The sequence below is a fragment of the Falco rusticolus genome, chromosome 2 (assembly GCF_015220075.1).
Source record: "Falco rusticolus isolate bFalRus1 chromosome 2, bFalRus1.pri, whole genome shotgun sequence".
In the NCBI taxonomy this organism is placed as follows: Eukaryota; Metazoa; Chordata; class Aves; order Falconiformes; family Falconidae; genus Falco; species Falco rusticolus.
Genome location: NC_051188.1, coordinates 91,515,251 through 91,533,089, shown reverse-complemented (window position 1 = coordinate 91,533,089; position 17,839 = coordinate 91,515,251). Strand labels below are relative to the sequence as shown.

Sequence of the window (17,839 nt, the reverse complement as noted above, 5' to 3'; positions counted from 1 at the left end):
AAAAAAATGTGAAAAATTGCACAGACATCCAAAGACTTTTCTCATGGTTTTGGTCACATCTCATTTGGGTTTAGTCACATCTTAACTCCTGTCCTGCACACCGAGCATTTGCCTCTCTGCCCATAGGGATAAGGAGAGGGCATGAGGCCGATGGCCTGCCGTGGTGCCGTTGTCTTCATGCCTCTCTGCTCTTCACTGAGGCAGTTCAGATGCCAGTGCCGTGACTCTTTGCGACGGATGCATGGATTGTTAAAAAACAGGGAAAAGGCTTCCAGTGCCTTGCCAGGTTTGTGCCACAAATGTGTGGAAAGCCAAATAGTGGCTGCTGCCCCAGAGCCCCCCGCAACCCTCTCACATGGGAGGTGTGGGGGCTGCAGTGCCCACCTGGGGCATGCTAAGCATTGGCTCCCAGGCAGAGGCAGGGACATGAGCTGTAGCACCCTGGCTGTCACCCTGGGGTGCATCACCAGAGCCTCCACTTGCCCCACATTACTCAGGCACTCAGCAGCGCTGGGGATCGGGCCATGGAGATCAAGTCAGTTGATGAGAGTGAGTTCCTGTTCCTGTGCCCAAACACCCACACGGAGTAAAGCACCCTGTGCTCCTCGGGACATGTCTGTGCAAAACCAGAGAGTGTATGGGAGGGGGGTTGGCCATCCAGTGTGCAAGGGACCAATGCCTGTCCCAAAAACAGCCACAGCTGCTCAGGCCAGGAGGTGTTTTGAGAGTGTGAGAGGCAGGCAGGGCTCCTGGTACTGGAACAGACCAGATTTGGCCCAAAACCCTGTCCCAAGGATGGCAGAGACCAGCAGTAGGAGCATGAGGAAAAGCAGGGTAAGAGGTCTGCTCGGCATGAGAACGCTCGCTGGTCCTGGTGGGGTGGTGGGGGGTGCCCAGGTTCAGGGACAAATAATCAAGCACAGACCTGTCCTCCCTGAGGGAATCCAGGCCCTGCCTTTGGACCCCTTCTGCATTTACTTCAGCTTCACGGCATTCCATGATGGTGATTTCCCCAACCTAACACCCAGGGCCAGAAGCACATCTCATGGGATCAAAGCCACAGCCACGATTCCTCCCACCTTCCCCGATGCATGCCCCATAAACACTCGACGGCTTTACCGCAGGGCTTAGCTTTATCACCAGGCATGGTGTGAAGCAACATTTTATTCAAGACGGCCCGTCCCTCTGCGGGCTGGGCATTTACACCGTGGGAATGCAGCCACAGCCGGCATCAACGGTCAGGCAGGGCGGCTGCACAGGTGGACACCTACGCATCTATCCCAGGAGATGGTGCTCAGACACACTTGCCCAGGCACTCGAGGAGCTCCATGCGGATGGCGATGCGCACGTGCCAGCCCAGTGGGATGAGGCGGATGTAGCGGGCCACAATGGGTGGCCGCAGCAGGTTCTGCACTGAGGACGAGCGGTCTGAGTTGCCGTAGAAAACCTGTGGGGAGAGGTGTGGTCAGGTGGTTAGGGGGGCTGGAAATCCTGCCCCATGAGTTTGGGGTGCCTGTGCAGAGCAGAGAGGAGGCTCTCTTGCCTCCACCCCCAAAATAGAAGACTTTAAAAGTAGCCAGATGTAGACAATTTTTGTCACATTGACTGGGTTTTTCTGAGTAAGTCACTTCCCCTGCATCATTCCTGCACTACTTCTGATTAGGCTAGACTTAATCTCACCCTATTCTCTCCTACTTGCCCTCTCACACCAGGGTACCACACATCCAGAGTGAGCGTGGTTGACCTTGACTGTTTGCAGTTCATGAGCTGGGCTCCCAGACACACCAATATAGACAAAGAATGTATTTGGGGGCCCTTTCCACCATGCTGCCATTTCCACGGCCATGCTGCCACATCTCCTGCTGCCATGACCTGTGTTTTGGGGAAAGCTCAGCATCTCCCCAGGGCTGCAGGAACCAGTTACTTCAGTAAAGACACCAGAGCCTCCCATGCTGGGACAGGGCCATCCCCACAGATGGACACTGAGGACGCCTGGGAGGCAGCAGCTGTGGCAGCCCCCAGCTCAGCTGGGCTGCACAGGGACTGTAAGGTCTCCCCAGTGCAATTTTTTGCTTCAAACCCACCACTAAGTGCAGCATGAGAACAGTTCACTGTTTGTGACTTCACTGGTTGCAGATTTTGTCTTGGGTTTTTCTGCATCATCGTTGTGCACTAGCCCTGGACTTAGGCAAAAGAAGGAGCCCCCGTTCCGCAGTGCCCAGGCGTGGCTGGCGTTGTGTGGCCACAGCTAGGAAGGGGTTTTATCATGGAGGTGCTGCCTCCCGTGTGATGCCAGCTAATGCCTCCAAGCTTAATCCATACTCCATTATCATCATTAGGAAACATAAAAAATGTATTTTGTCCTTCTGCAGCTGGTCAGCATGGCACTTGCTCTTTCCACAGGGGGGATGCCCCCCTCTGTGCTGCCCCCAGATGTGGCATGAGCACCGGGCCCCATCCACCCTGCTGCTCTCACAGGACCCCCCTCTTGGGGCACCCCCCACACCAAGACCTGATGTGTTCATGTCACCAAACAGACCACCCCTCCACCAGTGGTCAAAGTGCAAAGTCCACCAACCCGGTTGTTCCCAGTTTGGTCTTTGTAGTAAACCCAGTTGAGGTTTTCATCAGTGCGGTACTGCATACTGTACTTGGTCATCCACTCATCAGCGTCACAGCGCCCTTGCGTGAGGATCCCCGAGATCACCTTCACCTCCTTCAGGTCAATCTGCAGCCACTGCCCATTGTCCTGGTACTTGGAGAGCCACGCACACCTGGGGGGACACCACCAGCTCTGCTATGTCCTCTGCCACTGCCCTTCCAGGCAGACCCTCCTGCCCCCACGCTGCCAGGGGTCCCTGGCCCCCCCACCTGCCTGCCCACAGGGCTCCTCGGGGAGGCATTTTTGGACTCACCCGAAGCCTTGGCCGTTGAGGCGGGCCTTGTTGGCTGTCCAGGAGGAGTACCAGCCCGTGTACTGCTCCGGGTTGGAGCAGCTTATCTGGTCGGGTGTGACAGCACCAGACTCAAAGCCCAGGGGCTTGTGGTAGGGGCACTCTGCAGAAGAAGAGAAAAAATACCTTAAGGGACATGAGTGGCTTTGTTTCCTGGGTGTGTTTGCACACTTGTCAACACCCTCTGTGGTTTCACTGCTCCCTCTCCTCCCTGGCCAGGTTACTGGGGATGCTCTTAAACCCAGACCAGAACCCCTGAAGTATTTGCTCTCCAGGGGCCATGGAGTCTTCATGTCTAACTCTTCTCTTGTGAGAATTTCTAACTCTTCTCTCTGTCTCAAACTTACTAAACCTGTGCTGCCTGCAGCTTTTTGGAGAAAGGTTTTATTCAGATGTTGCAGTCCAAACCTCCTTCTTGCAAGCATGTGGAAGCAGGGCCAGACTGGATCCATCAAACTGGACCTAGCCTCCAGGCTGTCAGCTTCTGCCCGGTCCTTGAGAAATGTCTGGCACAGTTTTTCTTGCTGGGCTTTATCTTCTTCTGCTCCTCCATTCACTGTCTTGATTTACAGCCATGCCTGCACAGCAAAATAGCTGAGCCTGCTCTGATCATCCCTCCACAAGCACCCTCAGATGTTCTGCATTTTCTGCTATCTTTGCATCAGGAGATGGTCTTGCCTTGTGGAAAACCTGCGGGCACTCTGGTGCCAGTGCGGTGTAATGCTTGGCCCTGCCAAAGGCTCAGGGATGTCCATCAGAGTGTTTGCTTTCAGATCTTCAGGCTATCAAACCTGACCCCGCAGCTGTCTTCTGCAACAGCGAGAAGCTCAGCAAGATTCCCGCTGGCTGTGAAACCACGTGGGCCAGAAACATTTATTCATCATTAAACTTTCTGTGGTGGGTCACCACACAGTGCTCTGGAAGGCAAGCCTTCAGTGATGCTGCCATGACTGTGCCTTACCTGGCCCTAGTTCTGGGGGTTTTTTTGTTACGATCATTTTTTGTGGCATCAGGTTATCACTACGTATCTAGCTACACATGAAGAAGGCACTCACAAGCATCACATGGTGATTGCCTGGGAAAACACCTGTATCAAGGGCAGCACTTTCTAATTTTGCAGCCTGTGAAGCAGATGTGGTGGCCCCAAGGGTAGCTCTGTCACGTTTTCCAGTTTAGCATAGTCTCATGGGTTTTGGCAATAAAGGAGCAAGTGAAGCTCTGTGCAGCTTCACTTGTGGGTAGGATGTTTCCTCACCTTAACCATGTCTGACTGACCAGTGTGGTGCCTCATGTTAAAAACGACTCACATGTGGGAAGCATCAGTGGGTGCCCAGGGCCTGGCATGACCACGGTCTCCCTGGTGCAACGCCCCAGCACTGCAGCCACGCAGTCAATGTCTCATTAGCAAGTTCCACTAGGTCGATATCATATGCATCGATATCTCATTAACATATCTTGCTCAGCTGGTACCTCATTAACATGTTTTTCCCCATGGAAACACATAACTGCTGTCCTGCCTTCCTCCAGGCATGGAAACATCACAGTTTTCCACCACGTTAAAGCCTTTGCTTCCCTTGTGCAAGAGAGCGGCTGGGCTGGGGTGGTCCCACGTGTTTACTACTGGGCAGGCTTATCTCCAACACCACGCAACTTTACTTTTAGCAACACTAATCCACAGACCACACTATGGTAATGCAATTAGCGGGTCACCTTCTGGCACGTCTGGCTGCACCACACACAGGGACCAGCAAATAGATGCCTGGTGCCCAGCCGGCCAAACCGGCTAAGCCATTTAACACTGTTACTGCTGACCTGGAGTAAACTTCTGCAGCAGCTGCAAGGCCAGTTGCTCCCCTCCGGCCATGCCAGAGACAGCTCAGCAACACCTCAGCATGCCTGCTCAGCATACCACCCCCAGGTAGCGGGGATGCTGGGCCACATCGCCATGGCTGGGCTGGGCGAGGAGAGCGCAAAGCCCCCCTGCCTGGGGAGAGAGACAGCTGGGAGATACAGTGAGAACATTCATTATTCAGGAGAACAGCCTTCATTAGTCAAGGAAGATGCATTCATTACTTAGCTACGTCATGCTGATGTGTGAGAGCACCCCACACACCTAGCCGGGAAACCTAGCGCTGCTCCTCTCACACACATCCCTCAGCCATGGACAGATCAACCAAACCTGCCACATCTCCTTTCCTTCCCTGCCCTTCAAGGGGCAATGGTTTTAAATGGAAAGAGGGTAGGTTTAGACTGGACATAAGGAAGAATTTTTTTATGATGTGGATGGTAAGCCACTGGAACAGGTTGCCCGGAGAAGTTGTAGATGCCCCATTATTGGAAGCATTCAAGGTCAGGTTGGATGGGACTTTGAGCAACATGGTCTAGTGAAAGATGTCCCATGGCAGGGGAGTTAGACTAGATGATCTTCAAGGGTCCCTTCCAACCCAAACCACATTGTGATTCTGTGTTTCCTTGGTACAAGTGACAGCAGAGTGGTACCAGGCTGCAGCAAGGCTTCAGATAGAGAATTGTACACTGTTAAGGTTAAACAGCAAGAAAACATGCAGTAGGACCAGACTGGCATGCCAGCTCTAGGTGCCAGTACGGAATCATGGTGAGAACTTCCCAAGCAGCTGGTTAGGGATATCTGCTGGACCAGCTGCAATTCAGCATTGCCATAAGGCTCTGCGGCGTGTGTGAGCATGCCGATGCCACTCCTTGCACATGTCAGAAAGCAGGGGGATCCTATATGGTGACCTGGAGTGTGTGTTAACCTCTGATTGCCCAAAATATGCTTTACTGCAGTTTCACGCAAAGGGATAGTTACAGGTAGAGGGTGTGCAGGTGCAGAGGGGCACCTTCCAAATGGAGAGAGACCCGGGCAAGGATGAAAGCACTGCAGGGCCCTGGCCATCACAGGTGGGCTTCATGATGATGCTGTGACAAAAAAGAGTTGTGGTGGCCAGCCCTTTGAAAGGGAGTGGTGAGCTTGAGCAGGGCCACGCCAGCTCAGACTCGTGTTTGGGGTCACGCATATGGGTTTCTTTCATAAGAGACTGGAGGAAACCCCCACAACAAGAGATATAAAGTGTCATCTCTGGAGCTCCTATAAGCAATTCCTCTGCATCACAGGGGCTGTCTCCAGCAAATGCTCTCTTCCTTTTCATACTTGCCCCAGCAGGCAGCCCTGTGGAGATCTCAGCTGCAGAAACTGGAAGGACAGAGCCTGAGAAGCCACAGTCCTTTACTGGGGATGTTTGGGGCTGCTCCACCCTGGGGGAAAGACACCATCCATGCAGAGCAAATGAATCCTCTCCTTGCAGCTTCTTTGGGCAGGGAAGAAGCCTGTGGGCAATGCTTAAGCTGGCTGAGCCCCAGGTGGACTTGGCCTCCACAGGAGCAGACTGCACAGAGGGAGAGCTCAGGGGAAGCAGATGGCCTGGCAAGGATGACTGGAAAGCCTCTGCTGCTTCTCAGCTCCCCTCACACTGTGGGAGGGAAATCTGCAGGTCCAACACAAGTGCGGGATAGAAACGCCTGGGATTTTCCCCTCTTGTTTCTGTTTGCGTATGCCTGCAAGCTCTGCCAATGGTGTGGTGTCTTCTGGTCAATACACTTTTTTATTTGCCTCCTAGTCTGTCCTGGCTTCCACTCCGAGTTCTTCCAGGGTGATTCATTAAACCCCCTCCTCCTTCAGGGTAGCCGTGCCAAATGCTGAGCACTGCAGGGACAGTTTCCTCCATGTATCTCACCTGGGGAACCCAGGGGCAGCAAAACTCCCCTCAAGTTGTTGCATAGCCTCTTACAGGAGCTGGGAAGAGGTGGTTGCTAGCAGGCATGGAGCTGGTACCATTTTTGGCACTCAGCTCCAGAGGGGGTGAACACCTCTGAACATCTGCATGACAGAGGCCTGCACAGGAATGCAGCTTCTGTGGGACACTTGAGCTAAACCCGAGGATCAGCTGGGCACCGATAAGGCCTTGCTGGGGTAACACATCAGGGACAATGTGGCAGTTGCAGAGAATCATGACGAAAGAGCTTGATCAGAAACCTATCAAACATGATCTGTGAGGAATGGCTGAAAGTAGATGGGCAGGGGCAGCCTAGAGAAATTGTGGTCTTTTACTGTTTAAAAATATGCTGCAAAGAAAGAACAAACTGTTTTCCTTGACCGCTGGAGAGTGAAGATGTCACAGGCTAAACTATAGCAAGGGACAACGAGCCTAGGTGGTACAAAAAGTTTCCTACAGCAAATCCTGCACTCAGCAGTAGCTGCCCCACGCAGTTTCTGGGACCATCAGTGCCGAGGGCTGTGGGGACGGGGCAGTCAAGCAGCCACCAGTACCGGCCATCCTGGGTGCCCTCCCAAGGCCCAGGCACAGCCCCCACTGCGGCTGCCCCTCTGCCTGATGGTGCAGGGTTACCCTGCCACCTCCCACCGGCCCAGCTCCGGCAGCTGGGTCTGGAACAAGTACTGCCATAATGTGCCACCTCTGCATGCGGGGTGCAATGGGGGAAGCTGCTGAAGACCACCAGACAAACATGGCTAAAAGCACACTGGCCCATTACCTGGCATGCACTCTAAGCTGTTAGTCCCACTGGACCACACCGAGTTAGGACCTCCTTGGCAATCGCATTTGCACGCCTTGCTGTGCCACAGGTCCAGTCTCTCATCCTAAAGGGAAGGTAAAAAAACAGTAATAAATGAACATAGTCATCAACAATAGTGGCATGAGGCTTAATCTGTGTCCTGAAACTCAAAACATTTGTGTCTTCCTGGGCTGCTGCACCTTCTCTGAGCCCCTTTCTGTGTGGCAGCCTGGCATGAAACGTGGGATGACTCTCCCTTAGATTCAGAGGTCAGAGCACATGTCCTAGGCTTGGAGGGCCAGGTGCCATCCTTCCTTCTGCTTTGAGTCACTGAAGCCAGGCAGTGCTGGACCCCCAGCATTTACCTGGCAGCCAAACCAGCTGGAGAGACTTACCTCTCCTGGGGAGAGGGCCATCGCAGCTGTGTCAGCGGGCATGGAGGGAAGAAGAAAGAGAGAGATGTCAGAAACGAAGATGCTGCAAGCAAACATCAGGAAATGCAATGAACATTTTCTTCTGAGCTGGGGACAAATAAATCAAGGAAGGACTGGCGGAATCTACCATGTTTCCCCAAGCTGATTGCTGGGGGAAGTGAGAGGATGTGGGCAGGAACAGGGAACTGCGTGTGCCCATGTCAGTGCTACTACTCCACTGCGTGTTCTTTTTGATGACTTTGGCATCTTCTCTTTCTGATCAGATATGTCTGAAACATTTTGAGGAGAAACCCATGCCAGCCCCCTCAGCCTCTGCTAATACAGCTGATTTTGCCCCTATGCCTTTTTTGCTGTCTTCCTGCCCCATGGTTTCCCTTTCCCATCTTGCCCTTAAAATGTGAGCTGATGAACCCCAAGGGTGAAATCCCATCCTGGTGCCACTGCAAATCCCCAGTGCCTTCAAAGGAGATGGGACATCCTGTGAGGTGCCTGGTCTGAGATCAATCTCTCTGGACCACATGGAGGAAAACAAAATTTAACTAGGACTTCCCAATCTATCTTACATACAAGACTCCCTTTGGTTTTTTTCTTTCTTAGAGAAAACCGGTTGTGGCTGTAGAGGAAGAGCGACTACTTTTGTAACATCTGACTTGTTTTGTCACCTGCTTGTCACTGAGCAATAGCTTTTTTATGAGCCCTTTCCTTGATGAAAGGGCTTTCCCACTTTGCAGTGAAGTCCAAAGCAGACGACATTCATAGCATCTGGACTGGCAGAATAGTGCCCACACAACTATGAATATAAAATAATATTTTAAAAATAGTCCATGACCTCTGGTAACTCATCAACACAAGGCAAATGTCAAACATCATGTTTTCAGTGCCAGCAGGGAATATGCAAACCACTAAGGACCAAGTTATTGAGCAGGTAAGAACTTGTGTACAGAAGCCGAGAAACCTACCATCTCCAAAAAGAGGTTTTGTGAATATAAAAATAGTATATTTTCACCAAATGAATTAGACTCTGAATTATTCACTGAAATCTAGTTATGATTTATTCATTCATACACTGCCACTTTGCTGAGCCTAGGAAGCTCCAACTAATGCTGGGAATTTACATCTCACATTTCTATAGCAAGTTTCATCTCAAAAGACTCACAAACACTGTGCAATTATAATCAGTTGAAATATAAACTATATACAAAGCTCTGTTTATTACTGAAATCCAACCGCTCCTTGGGTGTGACACTGAGCCTTAATGTATCAACAGTCTGAAAGAAAGACCCCAGAAAAGAACAAAATTATAAAGACTTTTTTTTAAATTCCTTTCTTTAATGCAGAGATGGTCTTTTTTACTTCAGTGTCCCAGTGCAGCATTTCTGGCATCAGGAACGTACCACATTAACCCAAGGCATCAGCCCTGGCAGAAGTAAACAGTCTACAATAAAAAGATGTGGCTTTTAGTCAGGGCCAAGAGGGAGGCAGGGGGCACCCAGACCCCATCAAGCTGAGGAGGGAAGCATGGATGCAAGTCTCTGGATCTGGGATCTTGGAAAGTGTATGCTGGGGGCCATGCACAACACCAAGCTCCACAATTCCCCGAATAGATGTTACACAGCCAAGCCCTGTGACTCCATTGTGCAACGAGAAAACCAAGGTGGAGGTACAAGCCCAAGGCCACGTAGTACATTGCCACCTCCATGCTGTGCCACACGGGGCAAAGCAGGTCGACTGAAACGGGTGTGAAAGTGGTTCTAGTCAACACTGTCTGTTGTCAGATCAATATAATACAAACCAAGACTTTATCACCAATCAAATCTATATCATCTATGCCAATAAAAGCAATGTAGTACCTCTCCTGCCTGCTTGATGCTTTGTTTGATGATGATGATGGAGCAGCAGTGGCATGGGAGCCAGGCTGGCAGACACCTCTCCTGCCCCTTCATCCCACGGCACAGTGGCTTTTCCCAGCAGGACAGGCGCCCTGCTCTGGGAGCACCAGCTGCAAGGGCTAGATTCATTACCCTGGGATTTGGGAGCCCAGCTCCCCACCCAGGGCAGCCCACCATGGGTCCCCGCTGCCCAGCAATCACTGAGCAGGTCTGAGCTTGCAGGGTTGCAGGCTCAGCTCCTTCAGTCTGTAGGCATTCAAGTTTCATTTAGAGATGTGCATTCACTAGGTGTGTCTTAACCTCTTTATTTTTGTCTTTAGAAGACAAATTTTTGTGGAAAAAACTTTTGTGGGGTGTTGTCTATTTTCTTTACGGTGGTAAAATGCACTTTGGCCTGGCAATGTCCTCACAAGTAAGTGGGGCCATGCAGAGGTGAAAGCCAAGGTGCTTGCACCCCTTTGCCTAAAAACTTGCTCCCCTGAAGCACCCAAAGGTACCTTTAGGGGCTACAGAGAAAACCTGGTAAACAAACTAGCAAATTAATATACTTTGCATAGCAATAAAGTATTTGACTATATGTGCGTAGGGTCCATTTGTCCAGCATAAGGAAGACTGTGTTGTGGTGAAGCTTACTCTTGCACAATGTGTGCTTGTGGTGGGGAAAGGGGATGTGAATTACCAGGCTGATGTAGGGTATTGCTTTGGGTCCAGACTGAGCTCTTCAGCGTCCCTGCCTGCGTACATGAAAGCCAAGGTCAAAATTTGGCATGTCATTGACACATGCAGCTGAAAATTCAGTGGCTGTGAGTGAAACAGCAGGAATAAAAGTAATACCTTTCAGGTCAGTGGGTGTATGGTAACACAAACTCAACCATCAGGAATAAATCCCCCTACCCAGGTCACCCCAGCATTGCTTGGGTGGCTGCACCCAGACAGTAATGCCTGCTCCTGAACTATGAGAGCAGCTTTTAGGGTTTTTAGGCTCGTCTGCCAGGAGACATCACTACAAATCTGTGAATTTCAAGCACAAAAGCCCTTTTTTCAATGCCATGTGTTACTGAGTCAGCCCTGCGACATGCAGTGGTGCAAAGACAGTGCCAGGGCAGGGGCACCGGCGTGCAGCCCCTCTGGTTGTCTCTGCTGGGCTGGGGGCCTCCATCCCTTGCCACATGGCTCACTGGTTCAAACATCTCAAATAGGAGGTCAGCTTTGCCTTTTTGAGCTAGACGAGGTTAACTGCTAAGGGCTGGCTCCCATCCCACCACCCACAGCCACAGCCTGCGGCACAGGGGAGCAGCAGCCTTGCCTTGGGGTAGGTATAGCATCAGATGGGCCAAGGGTCCTGCCTGGGCAGCACAGCCTGATAACCTCTGGTGTCGGGAGAGGAAAAGAGAGGAAAAGATGCCCTTGCCTGCAGTCGGCCAGAAAAAAGTAGTAATTGATATATTGGTGTGTTTACAACTGTGACGGGCCCTGTCCTACAAAGGAAATGAAGAGGAAAGCTGGCTGCCAATAATCTAAAAATGTGATGGCCAGCATGCTTTTATAGTGAGTGTGTTTGCCTTCAAGGAAGGTTACAAAGATAATTGGTAATTGTAGGTCAGACAGAACGAATTGCTGCAATTCATGGGAGAGTCATAAGTCCTGCATAGCTTCCGGGGGCTGTTGTTTTAAAAGTACAGGACTGAAAAAAGACCCAACCCAAACCCAAACCATTAAGAGCCCTATTTACAGCCCCCTGGGACATTCAGCAAACCAACAGTTCAGTGAAATAAATTATTATCTGTGCATGTTTGTGAGAGGCTGGGAGATAAGGCATGTGCCTTTCCTGTCCTGTCCCACCCTGCAGCACAGCATGTCCCACGCAGCACCGTGCACAAATGCCACCCCGTAGCACAGGATTTGGGGACTGGGGCTTGGGCAAGCAGCAGGGGGTGATTTTGTGTCAAAACACCCGTCATGGTGGAGCTGGGCTGGAGCACAGGCCCTGGCATGGCTGCACTCAGCACCTGCTGCTGACCAGGATGGAGGGGAGAGATACTCCAGAGACTGGACCAGGTTTGAGGGACAAGGGAAAGAGCTAGCAGAGGCAGTCCTGGGATGGAGGGAACACAGATTTCCCAAGGTGGAAGTATGACGAAGCAGCAGTTGCAACTTGGGGCTAGGTGGGGAAAGGAAATAGCAAGCAGTAGCAAGTAAACTCAGCTGCTGGCATTTTAATGACAGGAACAGGTGACTGAGTGTCTCAGAAAGTTTGTGGTTATTGCACGGTTAAACAACAGAAAGAAAGGAGGAAGGTAAATATGGGCAGAAGTAACACCGCCAAAGGCTGAGCACATTTCAATAAGGTCAGCTCTGAGAAATCATATTGAATATCCTGACCATCAAGCCACGACAGCTAGCCATCTTTTTTTTTAATGTGGCTAGAATTAATGGCAGATGTACAAGCATGAGAAAGCACATTATAAAATAAGCCAAGGAAATAAAATATAACACAGAATAAATGTCAGTCACTCAATTTACTAGAATAAGTTCACATAAACTTGGTAATTGCAGGCAAAATATGTGAAAAATGTTAATGACTTTATTTATTGACTTTACAATTTAGGTGGTCTAGAAGCTTCAGCTGAATATTAGTTAATTTTGCCCCTCATTTCTGCAAGAAACTTAGCAGTTTAACAGAGCTCAGGGAGACAAGCAAAATTATTTTCTCTCCTTTTCTCTCAGTGGAGAGCACTCCCCCTGTGATGCAGTGCTTTCCCAGTGTGGTGCATAGCCAGTCACCTGCTTCCCTTATGCACATGCGGGCCATGGGGCAGGAGAAAGGAAAACAGCTTTAAAAGCAGAAAAATGTGACTGGAGCTGTCACAGAAATGAAAAGAGGTGACTGGAATGAATAGCACTGGTTTTATCACATTTACTGAAAGGCACACCACTGCAAGTCCCTGTTTTCCTTGAGCACCACATTAGAGACCCTCAGGAACAGAGTTAGGTGAGGTGGTCTGTAAGCAACACAGAGGGTCAAGACACTGAAAAAAGCATTGTGGCACCTCTGTGCCTATAGGGGTGCCAGTTTGTGGGTTGCTATATTATTAAGCTATGCTATTTTTACATCCCAACCCTGGAAATCGTGCCAGGCAAGGGAGGTGACTCACATCAGGCTGCACCAGCCTCGGCAGCAAGGTGCATTTGGAGAACCTGCTGCATCCCAGGCCACCGTCACATGTGGCATTTTCCCCATCTCTCCTTGCCCCTGCACCAGTGGCGATGGTCCCAGGGACCCCTGCTGCAGCCATGACCAGTCCCCAGGTCCCCTCAGCAGATATAGCCCCCTCAGTCAGTCACTTCATGGTTGCTTTTGCTGTTTTTCCCCGAGGGCTTTTTCCGTGGCCATGCTAAGCAGGCTCCATGGGACCATGTCGTGCAAACAGTGCCTTTATTTCTAAAAAGTGCAGGCTGTAAATGGTCCTTGGGAGCTATGTTGGCAGGCAGAGACCCCCAGGGCACATGCAGGTCTGTGTCCACCAAAAGATCTTGGAAGCCAGGCTAGCCTGGTGAAAGCAGGGTGTTCAGCCAGGGGCTCCCAACACCTAAAGCCACATTGGCCCAAATGCTCAGCCTGTTTCCCTTGTAGATGATGATATTCTGGCCCTGGCACTCCCCAGGAGGGCACCACTGCCCTGGCACACATCAGCCTGTGAGGACTGGTCTCTGTTGATCACTGACAGGCACTGTCAGGGCCAGAGACTGAAGGCCAGAGGACCAGCACCAGCACCAGTCTGCAAAGGGGAGAGAGCTCATACTTCATGTTAAGCTCCTCTCTCATGCTGTAACACAGCTGCTGTTTTCCTCATTCATTTTGTGAGTATTGTTCATGATTTTATTATTTTTCATTTCCATTTAATTTTCTTTATTTTAATTACTCTTATTTGGTTTGCATTTTCATTCATTCGAATTGTGTCTTACTTAATATTTACTGGTATTTATCTAGAAGTGATAAACCCCATATTTAAATAATGACAATTATACCTATTAATTTATATTAATTTCTCTTTTATGCCTGCTGTCTTCATAATGTTTCCACACAATTTTTGAAGTTGTGAAAATATTTGAAAAAAAGTACATAATTTGAAAAAAATCAACCTTTCCCTTTTTCTTCTTAAGAGACGTATATCTTTTTTCCCAAAGTGTTCCTCTGAAAACTTTTGGCAATTTCTGATCTTATTGATATGTTGTTCCTTCCTGCTTAGAGCTATGCAGAACATTACCTGCATAGTAATTTCATTAGATGTATCAATTATGCCAAAGGGTGGCACTAAAGATGTTATTTACAATGATCCAAAGGAGGGTTTGGGCCTTTGATTTTGGGTTTTTGTTGTTGTGGTGTTTTTTTTTCCCAAAGCTCCAAAAAACAGAGAGAGAAAAAAAGAAATCCACTCTTTAAACTGCTGAGATGTGCTTATTCCCCAGTGTGTAGTGAGCATGGATAGAGTAATGCAGCACAGGCATGTCACATTCAATGTGCTAAAAGCATATCCATGTCAATCCAGGGCTCGGGGTGCTCCCCCTCACCATATGGAGGGGGCCCAGCAGCTGCTGTGGCTCTTGACGCAGGAGCCTGCCTGCTGCACCATATGCTACTGCTGCTGCGGTGGTGTCCCCAGCAAACACAAGCCCAGCCAAGGCGTGGGGGCTGGGGGTGCTCCTCTAAGCCACTTGCTCTGCCAGAGAAAATAAGCTAAGGAGCTTATCACTGGCATCAGGGCACATGGCTCAGAGGACTGGCCTGGCAGCACCTTCCCTGTGGTGGGCGAGGCAGGAGTGTGAGGGGGACCTGGGCAAAGGGTCGCTGCTTGCTCTTTATCCGGAAGAGGATATTTAGATCGTGAAGCAGAGGAAAAGTGTAAATTAACAAAACCAGTAAATTAAGAAAATAAATCAAATTCTGAGGGAGTGATGCATGGAAAGTGATCCTGCAAGTAATATTTCACTGCAGGCTCTCCAAAAATATCCTGATGTGTGGGTGTCTATTAAAAGCAAGCTGTGTCTGGGATTCAGAGCAAGGTATGAACTCATTCCAAGGGCTAATTGCAGTTATGCCACCCATTGGGAAAAAAAAATTCTGGACTCCGGATAAAAACAGCCTTCCAAGAAGCTCAGGCACCAGTAACCTTCCCATGTGAAACAAAGGAGAGTGGAGAGATAAGGTATGAGGAGAATGAACAAATATTTGCCCGAAGATTAAAAGGAAGACCTATTAATTAGACAAAACAAGGTACAGCCAAGCATAACAGGGTGAAGTGAAGGCATGGCTAGTTGAGGAAAACTTTCCTATCTGTGAAATTTGGTAGACCAAGGTATTCAACGGAAAGAGAGAAGGATGAAAAAACCTAGACAAAGCCAAACACTGAGTATTCAACTTCCATGAGGGAAAAGCTGGACTGTCTGATGAATCTGTCCCACACTCTGACAGATCATACCCTATTCACACATTAATGTAGTAATCACACACTCTATATACACAAAACGTAGATATTGCCCAGCACTTAGCGAGAACAACCCCAGCCTTGTTTAAGATAATAGTATCTTCGCCTTTGGCTTTAATGAAGCCAGAAGTTCAAACACAACCCAGAAAATTTATCTCCTCGTTCCCCAGCTGGGTTACTTAAAATGGAAGGAGATCGTGACCCTGAATTTTCTGGCCTCCTATAGATGCTGCTTACCTGCTTTCATTGCTACTTTTCTGAGAAGTAAATTTGACAAAGCCTCAAAACTGATAAATACTTTTCCCATTTTCTTGATTTATGATTTTTTTTGTTCCTAAAGTGCTTTTGGTTGTCTTTTCCAGGCCAAAATACCTGAAAGAGCCTTTAAAAAAAGGAAGGTCTTGATCAGCAATGTGTTGCTGCTAGAGAAAATGATCAGGTTTTGATTAATGAAGGACCAGTCTTTCATGTTATACTGTACCTCATTTTTCAAATCAGCATTATTATTTACACACTGGCTCAGCTGCACTACAATTTTCTTTGCAAATTCATATTTTGACAAATTATATGGCAATTTTTTTACACTGCAATTATTTTGTGAAACAGTTTTACTACTGAATATTCATAGAGCTGTAAGAACGCTGCTCACTCATGTACATAAATTACAAATCTCCTCCACAATTTTGCCTTTCCCCAAATTATTATGCTTCCATGAGAATGTAAAGAAGAGCTTGTTCTGTACCCTACAGCCCCTGGCAGAAGAAAGAAGCATGGATGAAACAAGAAATGCAAAGAGGGACATCTGAAAGTGCCTCTCAGGAGGCAAAGTGCGTACCTTTGTACCAGAAAAGAAGAGACAGCAGGACGCTTCCCATCTTGAACCGCATCTTTTCCTTCCTCTTTTGGGAATAGCTCCTTAGCGTGCTGCTTGGCTTGCTGGGAAGGCATGAGATTAACTTAAGCATTGCCTAAGCACCTTACTCCTCCATTCTCATGATTTTATCAAGCACCATCAAGCCAACCACACAAGTATTACTGTCAAGCTTCAGCATAGAGGATGTGTCACATGTAACAGTTTTTAAAAGATAAAAAGCACTGAGGTACTGACACTGAGTGCAAATCTGATTGTGTATGCGGACATATGTACAAATAAACAAGCATATACCTACCTAGAAACCACATATACCCTCACAGAAATGCAGATGCCTAATACTTATAAATAAATGTCATATATATTGTCTATTTTATATAGTATGTATTCATTATCTTCCACCCCAATTATTTACCTCTACACTATCAATGCCTTTCCTAATAATAGCTGTGTGTAGAAATCTGCCCTGGCCTTACTGCTCTTTCAGTCACCTAATTGCAAGGGGCTGAAAACTGCAATTAGTAGATCAAATGGAAATAGCACATTTCAGTTGTTTACTTGCTGAGCTGTAAAAATCTCAAATGAAAAAAGTAAACCTCCCTTTGCTAACAGTTCTACCTATAGTATCCTCTCAACCAATTTACATCAAAGAGAGTTACACATTTGATTTTAAAATGACTGAAAGATTCAAGACAACAACAGACTGCTAGTCTTGCCAGTGGATCTTACACCCGTTCCTCCAATCTTTGTAAATTACGTGCAATTAGCAGTGAATTTTTAATGGAGGTTTTTGAAAGCAATTGCTTCAGAAGCAGCTTTCTTTGTTTCCGAAAATCTCAGATTGCATGCTCAGGGAATAGATTAAAGTGCTGCATAGAACGTGTAGGCTGCTATTGAATTAAGCTCGACCTGTCTCTAGTCTTCTGGTCTACATTCATTCAAAAAATACTGCACAAACAGGGATGCTGACTCTTCAGAAACAGTCTCCTGGGCAGGATTCATCTCACCTGCCTTTGCATACCCACACATTTGGAATGCCCCATAAATGGGATGTCAGGTACCACATCCCTCTGCAGTTGCACCTCCAGCACCGATAGATCCCAGCCTCGTCAGGGCATGCAACATAGATGGGACAAGTTTCCTGCCAAGGAGGCTCAATGCTTTGCTCAGCCTCGAGCAGTTTAAAACCTTCTCAACACAACACTTTTCCCATTTTAATCTACCCTGGGGGAGAGGCAGGTTATTGCAGGCAGATATCCCTTCATGGACATGGCCATCCTGCTTCGTGGACCTGGGCCAGCTCACCACAAACACTGGGGAGTGTCAATGCATGGCAGGACGAGCAAGCAGCGTGGCTCATCCTAGGCACTAGGAAAGGAGCAATTTTCCTAAGGGGAGGAGGATGCTCCTGTTTTTTTCTCAGAGGCCTCACACTCATATGCAGCACCCCTCTTGGGGCAGCAAGACCCACCAGAAGGTCCAGCCAGGGGGTGAACAAACGTAAGCCTCATTGAGGGTACCAGGGCAGCCTCTGGGCATCTGCTGCAGTGCAGCATCTTTACTCCAGGCTCTTTGTAGTATCTGGGCAATGCTCGCTCTCTCCCTCTCTTTGCTG

At 48.8% G+C, this 17,839-nt stretch overlaps 1 protein-coding gene across 1 annotated transcript; it reads right to left on the bottom strand.

Annotated features, from left to right (window-relative positions):
* Window positions 1–1,127: 1,127 nt before the first annotated feature.
* Window positions 1,128–16,299, bottom strand: RS1 (retinoschisin 1). Its single transcript, XM_037378394.1, has 6 exons — window positions 16,189–16,299; window positions 7,940–7,965; window positions 7,524–7,629; window positions 2,916–3,057; window positions 2,579–2,774; window positions 1,128–1,447 (listed from the first exon to the last, which is right to left on the bottom strand). Exons 1-6 carry the CDS (start codon window positions 16,238–16,240, stop codon window positions 1,295–1,297), a joined length of 675 nt encoding a protein of 224 aa, XP_037234291.1. The 5' UTR covers window positions 16,241–16,299; the 3' UTR covers window positions 1,128–1,294.
* Window positions 16,300–17,839: the final 1,540 nt, after the last annotated feature.

What these genes read in the sequence shown, in the direction of transcription:
- RS1 (XM_037378394.1), bottom strand. Translation starts at nt 16,240, where the DNA reads ATGCGGTTCAAGATGGGAAGCGTCCTGCTGTCTCTTCTTTTCTGGTAC. An exon ending in TCTTCTTTTCTGGTACAAAG is followed by an intron (nt 7,966 to 16,188) that starts GTACGCACTTTG and finishes CCGCTGACACAG; the next exon opens with CTGCGATGGCCCTCTCCCCA. An exon ending in ACCAAACTGGGAACAACCGG is followed by an intron (nt 1,448 to 2,578) that starts GTTGGTGGACTT and finishes CTCTCCCCACAG; the next exon opens with GTTTTCTACGGCAACTCAGA.